We start from the raw sequence: 20,495 nt of genomic DNA on the forward strand, positions 1-20,495 counted from the left end.
GGATGAATTCATGGTCATGAAGGTATTAGTGCTTTAAAAGGCAAATGGTCTGTAAAAACAAATCAAATGGCTTCCCAAAACATCTTAAGGGGCCACGGCTGACAGCCAGGACGTCAGTCCTTCTTTATGCACTGACAGGGACGCTGATATACTGCATTCCTGATTATCTTTCTTATCACTGAAGGGAACCTCCTCTGTTAGACGCATTATAAAGATTTAAAGATTAAGTCCCTAAAGTCTGAAGGCAGCATCCAGTTTTCCCTTGTTTCAAGATCACACCACCGCTTATAAAAATAGGAGATGGAGTAAACTGGGGTGAGCGGTCAGCTCATCATGAGATGTATGCTGATGATTAAATAAATATTTGTCCTGCTACTAATTTGTCGAGGTATAGCATATTAGATCTATGTAATGACATGGCTGAGCGAAATAGGCGTACAATCGTGAAACAACCCTCGCACATAATTACATACGCAAATGTCCTTCGGCGAAACAGCTTATTTCACATGCCTAAACTGAACGTCTATCCACTAAACATGACGACACAAACTCACCACACAATTTTTTGTCAAGCGCCTTAACTTGAAAATGACATTTGACAATTGGGGGGGGGGGGGGGGGGGCAAGAGTTACATTAGCCAGTTCTTCTTCTTTTTGGCATATCTCTTAGGGGTTGCCATATCGAATCAGCTTTCACTGATTCACACAAGTGGTCTCTTAGAGATTTTTATGCCAGATGCCCTTCCTGACACAACCCTGCACGATATGAGGAAAACTTGCGATATGCGATATTAATGATCAGCATTGCAATAACGATAAAACTTGCGGTATGCGAACAAATAGCAAAACAACTAAAAACCTCATTCCCCTTTCATTGCAACAGTTTAAAAAAATTGTACTCTAAATGACGCTCGTCGACATAGGAGACAAACATCTATGATAAAAGGGCTCCATCTGATTGGTCAACAATGGGAAGGCGTCCATCTGATTGGTCAACAACTTGAAGGGCTCCATCCGATTGGTGAAATGCATAAATGGATTTATTTGATTCGTTAAATACTTCAAGCTGCCATAAGATTATTTTAGCGCATTTAAGGTAACCATTTATTGCAATTTTCACCGTCTATTGCAATATGCATAATGATAAATTTGCAATATATTGTGCAGGCCTAACCCTGTATTTTATCCGGGCTGGGGACCGGCATGGGGAGACCCAGACTTTGGCCACCGTGGGTCTATATAATTAAGGAGTAGCATGAAGGGTCTTGCCCAAAGACCCATACTGGCTGAGGCTCACTGCGACCCCTGGAAATCGAACCATGATTTCCAACATAGCCATCCAGCCACTAGTTGTGTTGGCCTTCTTCTGATCAGTCATAGAAGCTTGATTCTACGTCTGGTTCTTTATTATTTTAAAGGACAATTCTTTTTTCTTTTTTTTTGACTTATTGCCAAGAATTTCCGAGTATTTGTGCAAAATTATAATATTAAAGAGGATTTTTGACTAAATGCTACCATGTGATGAGCCTTGAAAGAAAGTGGGACGAAAGCGTGGATGACTCGTGCTTTTATATAATTGCGAAAAAGTGCAAACTGAATCTTTTTTTACATGAGAAGAGCTTCATGAAATCTTTGAGTCCTGAGTTCATTTATCTGGAGGTTGCATCCTAATTCTCAACATGCAGAACGCTTATGATGCAAAACTTCACACTTTGGGGGACTTTTTCTTCGTAGTATTTCATTCCTACAGAGCAATAATGTCACAGCATGTTTTAATATTTAATATCCAGTTACTTGTCTGTATTTGTTTTGATCATTAGTAGTCAGTTTCATTGGATTTTTTTTTCGTTTTTCACCATCTCAGAAGAGTCAGAGTGAAGCTGCTTCAGAATGAGCATACTGCCATGCCACACCGACATAAATAAATGAGATGCTAACCGTAAATATTAATACTATGGGAAATGTTTCAGCCTTCTATATATAGAGCTACAAAGCAAGTTATTTTTAATCCCACAAATGCATCTTCCAGCTCTAGAAGTCAGTGTTGTGATTATGAAAAAAAAAAAATTTCTTTTAGATAATTTTCTAGAGACTTGGGTCTTGAGGGTAGAGTAAAACGATATGAGGAACACTTTAGCTGATCAATATTGTGTTGACGAAAAGTTTTTAAGACCGTTTTTGTGCTCTACTGTACGAAAACGCGCGTTGAAAGTCGAACCAGTTAAACTTTGACCAATCAGGGACTCAGATTTGATAGTGAGGTAAGGATGGTGTCCTTTTGAATTCATTCCAACTGTTTGAAAATTGATCATGGAGGAGAAATTAATATCCAGAAAGGTATTACACAACACCAAGTCTTTCATATATCAGAATAGAGCCATGAAAAAAAAGGTCTGGAACGAGATTTGCACTACTTTGACATTTCGCACCAAGGGTCTTTCGACTGTCGGTGGCGGACAGGGGCTAGCATCGGGTAGCAACGGTCCAGTGAGAACGGCGTGTGCTACAAGCGGGTTTTGAACACGTGACACAAGTCGGGTGTGAACGTAGCATCAACGGCTCTATTTGATTACTATAAGCTGCCATGAGATTGTTTTACCACGAGTGTAAACATGTATGGCAGTTCACGCTGTCTTTTGCGATATGTGTATCGCGATAACGATACATTTGCAATTTATTGGAAATGTTAAAGCTGTTTATAACGACACTTTTAAGAACTAATATCACCTGCTGGGTTTGCAAACTTTTCAAGATGGAAACCTCTGTCAAGATGCTTAAAGTTTGCATCAAACTTATGTCATTTTTTTCTTTTTGAAGTCAGCTTCATCACGGTAAAAATCTCAAAGGACTTCCATCCTTAGTTCTCATGTCGTTCTTCCGCCGCTCGTGCTGCTACCGAGTTCTACGAGCCCAAATGTGGCCCGTGAAGGCGGCAGCGGCGGCAGCAGCACCGCGCCGGCTTTCACTCCACTTGAAGTCGCAGCTCTTGAAGGGACTCCCAGAGGAGCAGAGCGACAGCTGGCGGCATCGCCGAATGAGCACCTCGGCTTTGCGGGGCCTGCCAGCCCGCCGCTCAGCCTGTATGTCTGTCTGCACCTGCTCGGACCTGACTGCATCACCCAAAGAAATTAAAAAAGAAAAAAAACGGAGAAAGGCGCTCAGTCCGACAGCCCGTAAACGTCTCCCTCCGGCTTCTTTGATGTCAGGAATAGACTGCAGTTTTACCGCCTTTGATGTTCAGCAAAAATCACAAGCGCCTCCATATTGTCTTCATTCAAACCCATCCAAGCTATCACATCGCGGCACTATTATTCCTTTGACACCCGCGACAATGGGGAAACACAAAAATTATCTTAAAATGAATAAATAAATAAAAAGAATACAAATCGTGGGGGTGAAATGACGAGGATGAAAATGAAACGAAGCCGGTTGTTTTTTTTTTTTTTACCTTATCCCCCCCCCGCAAAAAAGCGTCGGTTTCCTCCAAGACGCTGCTGGAGGTGATGGGGTGTGAGAGCTGGAAGGACCGTGCCCGGCTGCTGCGTCCGTCCCCCTCAGCCGCTGCAACAGTAAGCTGTGGTCCTCCTCCGATCCATCCGCTCTCCTCATCCGCACCCCCTCAGCTGCCAGGAGCAGCAGCGCGGCGAAGATCGTCTATGCAATTAGACCACATACCCAGTCGAAATATTTCCTCCTTTCACAAAAAAGAAGAAAAAAAAATTGTAGTCTCTATTAAAGAGTTTGTCGATATAACGTCTTTTTGTTTTTTTTCTGTGCTATATAATTCAATGTATGTGTTCTACGGTGAATGCTTTCCTTTAGTTTTCCACTGCCTAAATTGCTACAGTTTATATACACAATAAATAAATACTGAATAAATGTAAACATGTTAACATTTCTTAGTTTTGAAGTATCTTAACAGTTTTGGAGTCGAATAGGTGTCTAAAGCACGTTCTGGTAAAACGTGCATATCCCAAAACGTGGACGGCTACAAGCGCTGTAGATTCAGCAAGTGTAAAAAATTTGTATCAGCGTGGGATGTCTTTCTGCGCAGTTGATCTTTGAGTTTATTCCAATGGTTCCAATCTGGCGCAGAAAAAAGAAAAAAGTAGCGATTGCAGCGCCCCCTTTCAAGAAATGGCAGTATACGGAACTGCAGATGGAGAAGCGTGAAATAACTTGGAAGTACATGATGCCTTTTTTCCCCATTCCTTTTGCTTATTTCTGCAGATTTTTTTGCTCAGCTTTAGTTTTATTTACGATTTTTTAAAATATATTTTTAAAAATTATATTACTTATTCAAAATTATAATTTCATGTTTACTTATTGCTTGATTAGCTAAAATGAATTTTATATTTGATTCTTTACAAAAATGTGTCATCAAATCCTTTTTTGTGAGAAAGCTACAGGTGCTCTGGTCGTTCAAAACACACAGATTAGAGACTCTTGACCGATTTGGATAGCCTCCCTGCTGTACTAATGAGTGGGTATAATTCAATATTATGAAAACTGCCTTTATAAAAGTACAGGAAGAAAAGGGTTAACTCTTTGGTAAATATTGGATTTTTCTGCCACTTCAGGATCTCCAACAGAAGAAAATGTAATAATACGTTTATAAATTTAAAATTGTAGCATTGCAAATGTTTCTATTTGTTGGAAAAATAAACTCCAAAATGAAATAAATCTGAAAAATCTGATTTGAAACACTTTGCCATCCCAGTCTGATTTGAAACTACAGATGATTTTACATTAAAAGCACTTTTAAATGGAGACGCTGTGACAGAATCTGTTGGGTTTTGCATGTATGTGCATAAAAACAAACACAAAGAAGTCAGTTAGACTGTCATTTAGTTTTGTCTGCTTTCACACTGCACTTTTGAGAGTGGACCAAACCATTTCACGTTTTGGCAGTTACTTGTTTGGAGAACTTAATCCGTGTCAAACACTCACCAGAAATTGAAAAGAAAAGAAAATGAAAGCTGGCGCTCATCTATCCTATCTGACGATGCCTGTGTCTTCACCTCCTCACTGCATCTCTACTGCCGAGATATTCTTAAACTTTTTTGTGTTTTTGCGCTTCTTTGGATTTTCTTGGTGGGATGAATAACCCTTTAAATACTGGGGATGTCGCCGGTGACCCAAAAAAACAAACTCTTCAAGTATTGCATTTCCAATCTCTCAATGAAGTGTTGCACGCCGGCGTGAATTAGCCTTTCTCCAATTCAGAGTTAGTTGGAATTGCTTAACAGCTGAAGAGTTTAGCTAGCCCAAAGAACCTTTTCAAGATTCAAGATTATATTATTTGTCATTGTCATTAAAACAACGAAATTGCATTTGGAGCCTTGACAATCCCCCTAATTATTTCAAAGCTGTAAACAAAAAAACTCAAATTAAAACTCAAACCTTAACAGTGGAGCTAAAGCTCAGATGTTAAAAAGTTAAAAATATTTTATACTCTCATTTGTTTACTTCGGTTCTTAGGCGTAATAGAAAGTTTGTGTAGCATTCTGTCCATTTGGATCCCACTACAGTTTACACTCACCAAGAGAAGCGAATTGACTAAATAAACAAAGTCGGTTGTGGACCAAATCCCAGGTCTTTAAATTATAAATTTTTAATAGTCTAGTTGGGGCAGCAATGGTGCAGAGGTAGAGTGGTCAACCCCTGATCCGAAGACTTTGTTTTCCGCCCATGTGTCCAAGTGTCCTTGGGCATAACTCTGAGCCCCACATCGCTCCTAGTTGTCACCAGTGGATCCGCCATCAGAGTGTATTCGTTACCATTCTATTATTACTTTCTATTAGAGTTTTACTTGTATGTAGCTGTTTTTGCAGCGTGCCCCATAAATCAGAAATATAAAGTAAAAAATGTCTTGCATTTAGTGTAGTACTTATCTTATCTGAGAGGGGGGGGTATGATGGGGGTTCTGGCAGGTGGTTGGAAAAAACACAACAGAGATTAAGCTGATTAAACCCATGTTTTTTTTTTTTTTAAATGCCAATATAAGTGTTTGCAGATGCTGACAAAGATGGACACCAAATTTCATGTTTAAATGTGAGTTCTGAGCTTTACAAAAGACATTTTTTTCAACGTCTTCCTGTTAAGTGCATGCCTTTACATTGCCCTGATGTTGAAACAGTCTGCATTTGTGTGCATGTTCAGGTGTGTCCACACACAGGCACACATGGCAGAGGTCTGTGGGGAGCCACACCACCGTGCAAACTGCCTTTGGATTCCTGCTGGCGGCTTTTTTTCTTAGCAGCTCTATTTTCATGAGTAATCCGACTAAAACACACATTTTTGATCATTGCCACGTTCTTCTTCGCAAACTCCTCTTAGGGATTTTGATCTGTTGCCTCCAAATTTCTTGAGCATCATTGGGAAGCTACTCAGAGGAAAAAAATTAGAATTAGGAGTTGTAGATTTTTTACTGCGTTGGCATGGTGAGCTAGCATAGAGTGGCGTTCCCTCGGTATTTGCACATTTTTAACCAGAATGTTGTGTAAATGTAATACAGGAGTTGTCGGCTCAAGCTGACTGAAGCAATGTCACATAGGACATGAGTGTATTAGGAATGTGAATAACAAAAAAAAACCTCCGTTGCCAAGTAATTCCAAAAGTTTACTTCTGCAGATTCTTCTAAAAATTAGATTAACCTGTTCGTCGCCCGCACGCAACACAAAAATAAAATGGTTGCTATGGAGATCAACCAACAGAAAAGCCGCTATTTTTGATTAAAAAATTGTTTTTTCATAAGTTTGTCACATGCAGTTCTGACCATGGGTAGCAGTGGAAGAAGAGGGTAAGCCTAAAGCCACTCAGCCGGTGAGAGGGGGTAAAAAGGGTGTGACCATGGGTGGGTGGGGGTCGTGAGGGCAATGCGACACCCACCCACGGCCTTAGATTTAGTTTCTGAGCTTCTTGGTGGAGTTGTACACCCTTACTATCAGTAAAACAAGCAGAATAGGAAGACAATGCCGCTTTGACGCACAGCAGGCATGTCTTCCCCGCTGATGTTTACTCAACAGTCCCTTGTAAATCCTCTGATGTTAACCAGCGTTCAGGTGGACATGAGCTTTCCTCTGTTGTGACAGGTAGAAGGATCCAGTCCAATGTGCCTCATGTACACAATGACTAAAACTATTATAAAATGATGTCGTAGAAGTGTTTATCCACTTGGGGCAAAGTTGGCTACAGTTCAAAGTTGGCTTTTACTTTTGTGTCCTCTGGCATTGTTGTTTCTGCCAGCAGGAAGAACAAAGAACATCATTGGATATTTGGAAATGGAATTAAACTATTTTTGGACAATTTTTCATCCCCAAAAAATAGATCTATGCGTCCGTACAAGTGGAGCAGAATGGAGCGGAGGGGGGAGCTTGTGGCTCCGCCCAGCATGTTTTCTACATCACAAATACAATCTTTTTCAACTGAAAAATCTTCAGAAATTCAATTTTAAGCTTAATTTTCTTCATACTTGCCTCCATCATCAGAATAATGACACAAAATAATGTTAAAAAGACCAAAAACCCAGTTTTCATTGGAGTGGGTTTTCAAGAAGTCAGCTTTTGTTGTTGCTAGGGAACACCTTAAGATAATGATGCTGCTTGGAAAGCCAGAGGAGAGACAACCAGTTCCTGCCACAAGCAGAGACTAATAGTGTGGTGGTATGAGCCACATATATCTTTCTCCTTTGTGTAAACACCGTTTGTGAGACTTTACCTTACACTTTGACCTCACCGGGTTGGAAAATGCAAACAAGATAAATGCCATTTCCAAGTGTTAATGACATATTTATGTGGATTCTGCACTCATCCTTGCGAGAGACCAAGGATTATTTACATTTGACGAGATAAAATCAAATCTAAAACTTAAATCTGGCCATTTTGAAACGTGTAAAAACAGGAACCTATGAAAGCTTGAACAGTTTAGCTTTAGTGAGTTTAGCTAGATTGAGAAGTGTCACTTTACATTAAAAAACTACCGTACTAAAGCAAAAATTAAAAATACCAAAGCAATTCCATCTAGTTTCATGATTACTAAACTTAGCTTAAGTAGCTGTAGCCATTAGCTAGCTAGCAGTATTAGTGGTTGTGAGAACAGAAGATTTAATTTTTTTTAAGACTATTTGCACGTGATTTCTAAAATATACACGGCCTGTGCTGGACTTAATTCTTGGCTGCGCTCATTTTGAATACTGAAAAATATGTGGCTTATTAGCCGCTTTTAAAATATTTGCTGTGTCACCAGGGTAGCATTCTTGTTTTTATAATTATTGCCCCTCAAAATACGTGCGACCAACAACTAAATTTAGATGCACTTAGAATACATGCGGGCAATGCAGCAATGTGCAACATGAATTTACATCAGTTTTTGTGCTTGGTCACACTTACAATATGTTACGACAACATCAGCCATTTTTTAATTGAGAAAATATTCAAACCAGGTCCTTAAAAAATGTAAACAAAAACAGAATCAACACAGGCAATAAAAAAAATGTAAACAACAGAACATACAACATAATAAGAGAGAGGTAGATCAGCCCACTTTACAAATCAAAAACCACATTTATCAAAAAGACAACATAAGACTTATTTTTTTGGTGGAAAAAGGAAAAAACTAGTCAAATATAATTAACATTAATGATTGACGACCAAACAGAACCAAATTAAATATATTTAATTGAAATAGGCCTATCTTTCTATCCCCCCCGCAAAAGTAGGATTAATGGTTTTTGCCAAATTGCCTAGCCAGTGAATATAAAGACAGCACTTCCTGGAATAGACCATGCGGCTCCTTTGAAAACAAAAGGTGTGGTCTTTTCAGAGATGGTTAAAATGTTCAATACTCAAACAAAACAAACATAGATGTTATTTGTGAAATGCAACAAAAGTCTAAAACTGAACTTAATTTGTCATTTTAACAGAAAACGATGTGAAGGAAAGATTAGCTCTACTTAAAAATGATTCAGGAAGTGTATGTCACCATGACAACAGCACAAATTACAGCAGTTACCTACAGAAATACTTGTATTTAAAAATAGGGTAAATGAAGATTACACAACTGTTATGAGTTAAAGTTTGAAGGAAACCAAAATGTTTTCAAATAAAAAAAAAGAGAGAGAACAAACAGAGAAATTAAATCCAGTTTTATTTAATGACATTTGGGGTCATTTGAAGTTCTTCTGAACAATAGGAAAGAGAACAATCACAGCATCTGAGATTATTAGGATACAAAGTAAGGGTCATGGAAAAATGATTAAATCTAATCTTTGTGACAGTTTTTTTGCCTTTGTTTTTAAATATTATTTACATTTTTCACCCATTACAGGTTAATTCAATACAGAGTGCAAAGTTTTAGTTTTGTTGTGTAAAATTTGACAAGTAGGCAGTAAAATCTGCTGTGCAGTTACACTTTTGTTTGAGTAACATCTTAATCTCTGAACACCAATTCACATCAGGCTTTTTTGGAAAGATTTTGGAAAGATTCCCTCAATGGTTGTTTGTACAAATGTGTCAGTTTAGGTTTTTATGTTCATAGTAGTCATTAAAAAAAAAAAAAAAAACTAAAATTATAAGAATTTTCATGCAGCTTTGATCTTGAATTGTTAGCTTAGGTGTTGATTTGTTCTAAATTTGAATAAATCCCGTTTGATTTCTAAGACCATCGTAAACACATGCTGTTCCACAAAGAACACATTTCATAACACTGTATGATCATCGAAAATTATAAATATATTAAAAGACCCCCCCCCCCCCCCCAAAAAAAAAAAAAAAAAAAAGCTGGCACTAATTCCTGAGGTCCGGTTGAAATGTCCGTCACACACTGGCGTCCAGACCCGGAACCTCCTTTAGTGTCATAAATCAACGTTTCTGTACATAGCAGCTGGTCCTACTCACTCCCAATTTACAGCCTGTTTCTTTAAATTCTCAATCAGCTTAATCTAGATCTTAAATAATGCTTCATGACATCCTGCTCAAACGACCCAAAAAACACTTCAGTGGCATTTTTATACACTTACTAAGCCCCGCCCTTCTGCGGTTGGCACAGATTTTTCAGGCACCATCTTTTTCCAGATAAATTTCAGCTTTCATTTTTTTTTTTTTTTAATTTTTGACAAATTTTCTGATTTAAACATTTTAACGTCTGAAGCCGTACCACATATTTTCTAAAAGTGGAACGACCCAACACAACGTTCTTCAGGGGATGTACACGCAGAGAAAAGTATGGCTAGATCCCGGGTAGTACCGCTTTTCCCCTTAATTTAAAATAAAGCTGTTTGTGTTCGATGAAAGATGGTTCAACCCCGGAGACATTCGGCTTTGAACTCAAGCAGGGGACTGCAACCCTTGTGGCTCTCTGGTTAAAGAGGAAGAAAAAGTTTTCAATTTTAATAAGTACTTATATAGTAAAAAGTAATGGATCACAGGTCCAACATTGTGTCAGATATTGTGCAGCATGTTTCAGCTGAAGGTCAGTAATCTGCAAGGCTAAAACCACAGATTTTCTATTTCTGAACTAATTCAAAGAGCGACTTATGGTCCAAAAAATAGGGTAAGGTTTACTTCATTAGTACTACTTTAATTTGAGTTAGTTAGATTTAGAAATGTCTGGCTGAGATGCACCACAAACGGTAAAATAAACTGTTTTTTGTTTTTTACTACATTTGCTGCACTGAGATGATTGTATGTGACGCAGGGTGTCTTTTATTTTGAAAGGTTATAAACAACTTCATGTTTTGAGCTATTTTCTCTTTAAGTTTATATTTTTTATTTTATTTCTAATTAAAAAAAAAGGAAAATAAATAAATATTGTTTTATTTTTGGCCAAAAAGCACATTTATGTTCTACAAATTAGTAACAATAACAGAAATATTGTCTTATTTTTCAAAAAAGGTGAAATCAGACTTAGTTGCTACTGAATTCACTGGAAGGTGTTGCAGACCCCTGGACTGAACTTCAGAATTTCAATTTTCCGGGTTTCTAGCTACAGTTTGGACCTGAAGGGAACGCCCTCGTACATGTCGGATTTGAGTTTGGCCCACTCGGCCAGTCTCTGGACGGTGCCCTTCTCCTGGCCCAGCACGCTGGCCGTCCTCTTCAGCTTGGCCACGTTGCACTCCAGGTAGCGTTCTCCTTCGCTCTTCAGGAAGTTGAGCTTCTCCTCCCGGCTCTCGTTCAGCGGGATGTCCTCTCTCATGTAGGGGTTGAAGCGGAAGTAGGTGTCAGGGGGCAGCAGGGCGTCCAGCATGGTGTGCACCTCTGAAACACAGCCATTTAGCCGCATTTAGGAGTCAGGGGGGGAGGGGCTGACATTTGCGGGGGTCTTACCCTCGGTGTCCGTGGCGCTGCTGATGACGTGCGTCAGCTTGGTCTTCAGGCTGGTGTAGGCGGTGCTGTTCTTGCCCAGCGTCTCGTATCGCCCGGTGCCCAGCGACACCACGCACTGCAGAGGCGTGTTCGGCCACAGACACTTGCACTCGTGAATCGCCAGAGCCGTGGGGTTGTTGATGAGAAGCCCCCCATCCTAAAAGATAATGAAGAAAACCCGCCTTTAGTTTCAGGAATCAGACTCAAGAGAGTAAAGAGAGTGGACGGGCTTTCTCAACTTTGTGTTAAAAATGTGCTTAAAAAAAATTATAAACCAGAAAGGACTAAGATACTTTCAGCTTCATGAACCCTTTCAAAGAATTGGCAAAAATTTCATTTAAATCCACAAAAATAAATCGCAATAAAATTTCCGTATTTTCTTAACTTCAAAGCGCACCTAAAAGTCGTGAAAAAAAATTCCAAAACAACAGAGCGCCTTAAGTGTAGATTCATTTTGGTTGTGTTCACTGATGACGTAGCTATTTTGAGAGGAACATGGGGCTTTTTTTTTACAACTTTCTGACAAGGTTAGGCATTATTGTTAAAATGCTAACGTTGCTAGCATGGACTGTGTTTTTTAAGGTCTTACTAATATGGTTGGGAGTTAGCGTAGTCACAATATTGTTTGCTTCAGGAGTATTACTTGGGTTGGGGGTTTTTGAAAAAACGCTAAAGTGGCTAACGTGTGGCGATGTCGGACTGTGTTTTTTGCGTATTGCAATTAAGGTCGGGAGTTGCAGACATCGGAAAAACGCTAATATGGATAACGGTTATAACATGGCTAGCATGTAGCGTGTCGGACTGTGTTTTTTTAACGTGTTACTATCATGGTTGGCAGTTAGCGTAGTCACAACCTCGTTTGTTTCAGCTGTATTATTTAGGTTGGGGATTATAAAAATGCTAATGTGGTTGTGAGTTACAGGTATCGTAAAAACGCTAACATGGACAACGGTTATAACGTGGCTAGCGTGTAGCGTGTCAGACTGGTTTTTTTAAGTGTTTCTAAAAAGGTTGGAGGTTAGCGTGGTCACGGTTTTAGCTGTATCAGTTTGTTTTTTCTGTGTGTTACAAACAAGGTTAGGAGTTACAGGAATTGTGAACATGCTAACGTGGCTAATGTGTAGCGTGCTACAGACAAGTTCTAGAGTTGATGTGTTTATCTCTGACTCTTTTGTCTCGATTAATGCGCCTTAAAGTGCAGAAAGTACTGTAATTATGCAAAATTAGTTGATTATGTTCGTTTTTGCAAACAACAATTGTAGTTTTATGTGCAAAAATATTGACATGAGTGATCAGGGGGAAAAAAGCACAATATCTACCCACTGTCTCAAATTAGATCCACACATTTTTAACGTGGTGTAAATGTAATGTAAAGAATTATTTATCAAGAATTTTTTGCATTTTTTCAAATACAGAAAATATTTAAAATATGAATAACAATAGAGGATTTATTCTCACCATAAAGTTTTGAAAATTAGCTAAACTTTTCCCACAAAAAGTGAGATTTCATGAAGGCGGCCATTTGGAAATGAACAGGAATAGCCCTTCTATTGCCCCTAGTGGAACGATGATAAACTACAGGGCAGAAAACAAATTATATTTAATGGGTTTTAAGGTTCTGATAAGATAGGGATCTCAGAAAAAACATTTTCTATGGGTGATGTCAGTCTCACTGGGTCCAATTCTCATATGCAGTCAATGGATGGAACCAAAACCTCCAAAAATAACATACGTGAAGCTGATGTAGATTTGGGTGACTCATAGGTCTGTGCACCCCTGCAGTGTTTGTGTGTTTATTCTGGTTTTGTTATCTTTAGGAATGTCGGCGCTCTCCTGACAAATGCCTCTGCGGGAGCTGAAAACTGGAGTAGGAGTGAGAGCGGTGGGCGGCGGCTGCTGAGGAAACGGTGCAGCACCAGGAGGAGGAACACGTGGACAACAACGCCATCAACACTCATCTGCGGCTGCCGCCAGGCGCCACGGTCAGCAAGGAGCGGAGGCAGAAAGGTACAAACAGAAATTGCAGCACGGCTCAAACGGAGACTCATTTGGCACATTTTAGGAGTTTTTACTCTGACTTTTTGGAGAAGCTGCGGCTCAATAACTCATCCGTCGCAGAAAGACAGCTCACAGTAGCAAAGCTCATCTAGCAGAAGTAGGGTGACGAAAAGAATTGAAGCCTTAAGCCTGATTATTTCCCACCAGGAACATCTAAAGATATCTGCCCTACTAACCGAACTTCATTACAAAAACGGACAATTTTTTTCCAAAGTGAAGAAGACGAGTGGCTTCTAAAGAGAAAAACTCAAATCTAAAACTTTGGTTCCGTCTTCCATCTCAAAGCTGATCAGCCATATCTGCACCTGTGACCTCCAAAGCCATTCATTCATCAGCAGCGAAGCTCACAGAGTAGTTCATTATTATAAATTCTCCTCTAAGTTGCAACCCCGCCCCCCTTCCCCTCTGCGTTGCTCAGAGTTCTCTCCTGCTAGCTTACAGCCCCTCACGCCCCTAACATTAGCAGTGCAGCAAAATTAGAGCTGTCCAGCCGTACGTCATTGCTACAACTATTTAAATAAAGAAATACTCAGAATTCCACATTTTAGTCTTTAATTTTCCTTATATATCATTAGAAAATCGCCAGCAGAACTTGTTAAAAACACCAAAAATGTTACTTGGATTGGATCTTTAAAGCAACTTCAACAAAACTCCACTGACAAATCAACTTCTTTGGGATTTTAGTAACATTTATTCAACGAGGAGGACTGGGAAAAAACAAAAAAACACACATGCATTGTGATGCAGAAGCAGTGCTTTCAGCTCTGGGTTTTACCTGATGAAGGTCTTTTCCGAGGACAAATTCCTGAAAGTATCCGGGGGCGGCGGATGAGGCGCGGATGGCCTGCCACAGCTTGTGTTTGCAGTCTCCAAGGTAGTGGGACTGGACCCCAGGCATGAGCCTGTAGTTCCTGAACACGTAGGCCTTCAGGGGCAAACCTCTGTTGACAATAGTGCTCACTGCTGCCACCTTGTGGGCAAAACGCACACATACAGCTATTTAAGTCATGGGAGATGCAGAAAAAAGACAAATTAAAGACCGGTTCTGATCAAAATGGTGTTTTTAGAGGACATGAGGTCTGGAGGACATATAATAAGAAAATTAAACTTCAAATTCTTTATTTGTATGTCTCCAAAATATGACGTGACTCACTTTAGGACTGTGGGGGTCCCTCGCGCTCTCAATCATGCGCACTTCACCGAGCCGCTCCCTAAAAAACAAACAAAAAAAACAAAATGTTTTGACTTCAGTTGAAGCCTCCCATCCGCTCTTCAGAGAAATTCAGGTGAATGTTCTAAGTGAAAAGTCTCAAACAAATGCGACGGACTCACTTGAGGATACTTTCCCACATTTCGCTGTCGTAGAAGGCGTGGCTCCAGCCCATCTTCACCGTTCCCACGATGACGTTCTGCTTGAAAATGTCCGAGCCCAGCTTCCGGTACAGGTCCTCGCACTGGTCCAGCGGGATCTGGAAAATGCCCAGCATGAACGCCAGGATGGCGCCTGGATCGGAGCAAAACCAGACTTGAGGAAAAGCCAAACTGTGAGAAGAACTTTCTGGTGACCAAAGTCCTGCCTGTGCTGACGCCACAGATGTAGTCGAAGAGCTGATGGATGCGTTTTCCGGTGAGATGTTCCAACTTCTGGAGCGTCAGTAGGGCCAACAGTCCTCTGGAATGAAGCCGCACATCCTAGATGTTAGATTTCACAGCATAGCTCCATCAAAAACATCTTATTATAAGTTATTTCATCATTTTTACATTGAAACTGATTTTTTATTAAATCTATATTTATATTTTTACAACTTAGTTTCAGGGCCAGTTTGTAAACACATTTTTTTTTTCAACTTTAAAGTAGTATATTTACGAGAAAAAAGTCATACCTCGTATATTATAAGAATAAAAATGTAAATTTACAAGAAAAAAAGCCAATAAATTTATGAGTTTATAACACGCAAAATTGCGAGATTTAAGGTTGTAAATTAACTTTTTAATTTTTTTGGTCCCTAAAACTCTGTCGTACATTTTACATTACAAAGCTTCACCAGCAGTTCTGCTGACGCTCCGCCCACATGAATGCCTTTGATTGGCTAAGACAGAACCCATTCATTTCTTAACACCGATTGACCTTTCATTGGGTCAAAGTTGAGAAGTGAGACTCAGCCTCCCTGCTCCCTAACCCCCATAAAGCCCGGAAATACCCAGTGCTCTGGATTTAAATGACGTCATATTCCTAAACGCCAAATATGAATCCACAGTGTTCTGAAGATGAGAAAAAAAAGAATTTACACAAATTTTTTAAATTGACAAATCATTCAAAGCGCAATGCATTGTGGTCTATATTCGCCAACCTAGTGAGCATTGATGCACACTGGTTTTTCGCAGAGACTTCTGGGAAAATTTCGTTCGAATCTACAATTCAAAAATCCAGTGCCCTAGAAATTTCCCAGAAGCCTCAGCGAAAAACCAGTGTGCATCAATGCTCACTAGGTTGGCGAATATAGACCACAATGCATTGCGCTTTGTATTATATTTGCAAAGGAAATGTATTTAAATCTTTTTCTTTTTAAATATCAACGTATATAATATGATCATCATATCAATTAAGCTTTAACAACAGGACATGGATGACGTCATATTTGCTGTTAAAAAAAAAAGAAGTGAGCATGGTGCCGAATTGCTTTGAAAATCCTATATAGTTTTTAGTAGTTAGGGGTTATGGGGGAGGAATTGGGACACCGATGATATATTTCTTAGCTTAGCTACACTGCTTATTGGTGACTGGCGCATCACTGCCCCCAAGTGGTGGGACGCTGTCTCTGGACCCGCGGCCCACAGATTCAGAATTTTTTCAGAATCCAGATTTTTTTCTGTGGCCCACTAGTTGGGGCTCACCGACCAAAATTGAGCCCCATGGTTAGAAAGGAATGACCACAAAAACATTAATAAAGATCTTTGATTGTGGCTCTTGCTGGGTTCGGTTCAGTTAGGTCCAAATGGGTTTTTTTAGTGTGAAAGGTTACTCAAAGTGGTTGTCAGTTCACTTTAAGGTGTTTTTGAAAGAGGTTTTTAGGCGCTTCACCTCGTTCCTCCACCGTCGATGGACAGCACTCGTATTCCTCGGCCTTTGACCGGATCGGTGTAGCCGAGGACGGCCAGCGCTTCCCTCACAGCCGCCTTCAGAGGAAGGTCGCTGGCCTGGCGCAGACGCAGCAGACTAGGGAGCAAGCTCTCCTACAAAAAAAAACAAAAACAAGGTTCCACAAGATGTAAAAGGGAAAAGGTCTAATCAACCCGGATGCTGACCTTGATGGCCACGGCTCGGGTCTCCGGGAACTCCAGCAGATGGAGGCTGAGCTCCTCCACCCGGGTGGTGAGGAGCTTCACGTCGCTGACCCTCTGCAGGCCTTTCACCAGAGCTCTGGTCCGGTTGTCTAAACTCACTCTGGCGATGATCTAATAAGAAATCACAATTAGGAAGCAAAGATTCTCAGAGTGAGTCATAGATGGGATCAAAGATGGTGACGTTTGTCGTTTGTTCTCAGACTCAGCCTCACCTTCTCCCGCTGACTCAGCAGCAGCTGCTTGGCTCTCTCTGCCTTTTCCTGTTCGCTCTCGGTCGTCTCCGCCGCCTTATCCACGGCGGGCTCTTCCACCTCCGTCGCCGGCGGCGCGTCCTTCTCAGCCGCCGCCTTTTTGGGGTCGCCGCGAAATTTGGGGACCAGAGGTGCGATGTAGCTGCCCACGAAGGCCTGGACGCTGGGGCGTGGGTAGGACAAATACTGGGTGAAGCCCTTTTTGGCAGGCGCCGTGACATCGGGGACGGACTTTTCAGCAGCCTCCGCGCCGGGGCTCAGCTTTTGCGGTGGCGAGCCTGGAGAGGCAGGAGGCGGAGCTTGCCCCTTTGCTTCTGACACTGGAGACAAAACCGGAATGGGATCCTGGGTCATCTGAGGAGCGGCGTGAGGAACGGCACCAGAAACGTGCCGCTGCCTGTTCTCTCCGTCCTCTCCTTGGGCGCTGGAGCCAAAATAGTTGTTGATGTGGTGGGACAGCGACTTGTACGTTTCATCCATGTTGGCGGTCAAAGTGGCGGGGTGAAAAAGCTGCTTAGCAACCGCAGACGAAGTATTCGGAGTGGATGGATTCGCCTCCTGAGCGCCGAGTGGCGTTGGCTTCTTGACGGCGACAAAAGGTGTTTCCGGAGCTCGCTGCTTATCTGGCGTGTCCCCCGCCGCCTTCTTCGCGCCTTTCTCCTCCTTCCCTGCGTCTTGAGATGGCGAGGCGGCCGGGTTGTCTACCTGCCCCGCGCTGGCCGGACGCTTCTCCGCCCGGGCGCCGTCTGAGACATGACTGCTAGGTTTGAATCTGGAGAACTTGGAGACGAGGTCCGTGCTGCCGACTGCCTTGGTCACGCTGTCGATGGTGAGCCGGAGCCGCGACATGCGTCCGCTGATTCAGCAGCAGCACCAGGGGGGAGAAACAGCTGGAGCCTTAATGTTTGTGCAAAGGAACAGCCATTTTGGCAGAAATGTTGGCCGTTAGCTACAGCTTTAGCCTCATTTTAAAGAAAGCTTTCAGTTCAGCTTCCTAAAAAAAAAAAAGAAAGACAAAAAACACAAAATTAAATGATTTTGACAGAAGAATTTGAAGTCAGAATAAATTATTTAAATGAGTGCTTTTCATATTTAGTCAGAATTTAAATGAAATACTTAAACGTTTTGATGTTACTAATAACAAATGGAAAAAAAAACGGCGTTTCTTTCGTTTCTATTTTACCCTAAAACTTAAGACAACATTAAAGCTACGATCCCAGAGATTTGCACCGCTTTAACATTTCACACAAGGCCTCTTCCATCTGTAGATGGTGGGAATAGGCTACTAAAACATAGAAAAAGAAGAAGCCTCTCCCTGCTTGTCCAGTGTGAACACCATGGGCTAAACGCATTCAAGGCTGCATGCCAAATCTGTATGTTTGCTCGAGGCAAAGCATTCAACTCATATTTGTCACAGGCCCTGGACATTAATTATTGCTATTAATTTAAATTAAAAAGTCAGCAGGCAGTAGGATTATATAAATACGCTTCTTTTCACTCTTTTTCAAGCAATAAATCAAACTCCGCCCGACTTTAGTTCATACCTAATTATATTTAATGAATCCAATGTGACCTAAGTGTGTTTTGCATCCATCGTTGAAAAAAAAATCCTCTAGTGATAATTATACACGTTAATTTTCTTCTTAATTTTTTTTAATCAATGCATTTCATTATTTCTGTAATGAGTTTGATATATATGTGAATTTTTGTTATATTGTCTACAGTATATTATGAAATATATATTTTTTGGGGTGTTATTTATTACTTTCCAATAGAGCTATGGTGAAAATGTCCCCTTTGTGGGATCAATAAAGTTTTATTATTGTCCATTTTGAAACACGTGTTGCAGGATCCCGCCAGCAGAGGGCGTAAGAGACCGCCTCTTCGTCTCAAGTTGGTAACCATGGAAACGGCTGTGTCTGGGCCTTCGCAGAAACGTTCACGCGTCGTTCGTTGACCAAACAAAAGCAACAATGGATGGAGTTTCTCCACATCACACATATCACGTGGAGTCGTCCGCGCTCGTGAACGCGTCGCTGGAGAGACACCGGAAGAAGAAGAAGGAGGACGAAAACGACCCCAAACACGCCGAGGTGGACTCTCCTCCCCGGCTTTCCTGCGAGGACTTCACGGTGGAGTTCGGAAAAGAGCAGATCGAAACTCTTATTGAAACGTGGGGGGTCCGGTCCTGCTGGCGTCACAGTCTGGACTTTCTTTACGTCACCGAGCTGGAGCACTGCGGCGTGTTCCACTACCGGGCTCGCTTCAGCGCCCCCACGGCTCGACAGCCCATTAGCCAGACGGCTAGCGTCTTCTTTGGGGTGGAAGTGTCAAAGTTCGCACCCCGGGCGACCCCGCTGGAGGTCCACTTCGTGGTGGAGTCGAACAGGCTTGTGAACACCTCAGGGAAGCACCGGTTCCGAGAAACCTGGCTGACTGACGTCATCGACAGTAAAAAGCGGCTCGGAGCAGAGGCGGACCTTTGAACTAGCTAGTTTAGCTAACATGTTGTAAACAAACGCGTTTAAAATAAATTTGTTATGTAACCTCGACGTGTACGCGAATTTTGGAATAGTTTGTTTAACGCCAGCTACAAATCCTTACTCGAAATCTGAAAACATTAATGTTTTGAACCTAATCTGATTAAGAAAAAAATAAATCATTGATATGTAATGTACGCCGCGAATCACAGACGTGTTGTTGTGTTTACATCACATTTACTAAAATGGCTCTTTTGCTTAACAAACAAATAAGTAAAATTAGTTTAAGTTTGTATTGATAAATGAATGACTTCTTTACTTACATAACTGTTGAAATATTCCATTCAATGCAGACCTGTAGGGAGAGGCTGATAGAGAAGATGAACAGGAAGATTAGAGGAAGTGACGTACAATTCCAACCACACCGCTAGGTGTCGCCAAAAACCTCTTTCACTAAACAACCCATCAGATTGCGGTTTAAAATAAATCAAAACGAGTTATTTGTTACTCCTAATTTTTTAATTCATTGCAGCTTTATTTGTAAAGCCCTTTAAAAACTGCCACAGCGGATTGAAGTACTAAAAAAAAAGACAGGATGAGGTAGAAAAAAGTAACAAAAGGTCACTTTAGTGTCTATGGTAAATAAAAATGCTGAAGCTCAGAAAGATGCCATTCAAACAATAGAAAAAACAAATAAAAGAAAATAGAAGTAGGAAATTTCCTTCTGCTTGGGATAACAATAAGAAATTTTCCTTCAAATACACTAATACAAAAACAAATCAAATCAAAGAGCATCTTTTGGAATGTAAATAAATTGGGTTTTAAGTTCTGTGTTGCAGAACTTTTCCACATTATTTTGTTTATTTAATCTGTTTGTTGGTTAATGGGTTTCTCTTTTTATTTTCCCTATTATGTCACTTGAAACTTATATTTGGAATGTCTTTATTCTGTGTTGTCTCTTTCTAATGAAGAGGTTTTAGTTATAATTTGTTTGA

General features: G+C 40.8%; 3 protein-coding genes across 17 annotated transcripts in view; 1 reads left to right on the forward strand and 2 right to left on the reverse strand.

The window, feature by feature from the left end:
* Positions 1–3,629, reverse strand: part of nrcama (neuronal cell adhesion molecule a) — a 63,055-nt gene extending 59,426 nt beyond the window's left edge. For 14 of the 15 annotated variants that reach the window (XM_023952204.2, XM_078941485.1, XM_078941481.1 and 11 more), the window contains exon 1: positions 3,449–3,629. The gene's annotated coding sequence lies outside the window, so the exon portion shown is untranslated. The remainder of the gene's footprint in view (positions 1–3,448) is intronic. The other variant, XM_078941478.1, reaches the window with a different exon arrangement.
* Positions 3,630–9,141: 5,512 nt separating this feature from the next.
* On the reverse strand, positions 9,142–19,946 carry pnpla8 (patatin-like phospholipase domain containing 8). The gene is made up of 10 exons (XM_011490897.4): positions 19,824–19,946; positions 16,982–18,014; positions 16,731–16,880; positions 16,507–16,658; positions 15,002–15,096; positions 14,757–14,928; positions 14,578–14,635; positions 14,200–14,394; positions 11,328–11,523; positions 9,142–11,258 (listed from the first exon to the last, which is right to left on the reverse strand). Exons 2-10 carry the CDS (start codon positions 17,867–17,869, stop codon positions 10,984–10,986), a joined length of 2,181 nt encoding a protein of 726 aa, XP_011489199.1. The 5' UTR covers positions 17,870–18,014; positions 19,824–19,946; the 3' UTR covers positions 9,142–10,983.
* Positions 13,250–19,711, forward strand: akap14 (A-kinase anchoring protein 14). Its single transcript, XM_020714107.3, has 2 exons — positions 13,250–13,373; positions 18,870–19,711. Exon 2 carries the CDS (start codon positions 18,994–18,996, stop codon positions 19,504–19,506), a length of 513 nt encoding a protein of 170 aa, XP_020569766.1. The 5' UTR covers positions 13,250–13,373; positions 18,870–18,993; the 3' UTR covers positions 19,507–19,711.
* Positions 19,947–20,495: the final 549 nt, after the last annotated feature.

This window comes from Oryzias latipes, chromosome 23 (assembly GCF_053564925.1).
Source record: "Oryzias latipes strain Hd-rR chromosome 23, Olatipes_Hd-rR_3.1".
In the NCBI taxonomy this organism is placed as follows: Eukaryota; Metazoa; Chordata; class Actinopteri; order Beloniformes; family Adrianichthyidae; genus Oryzias; species Oryzias latipes.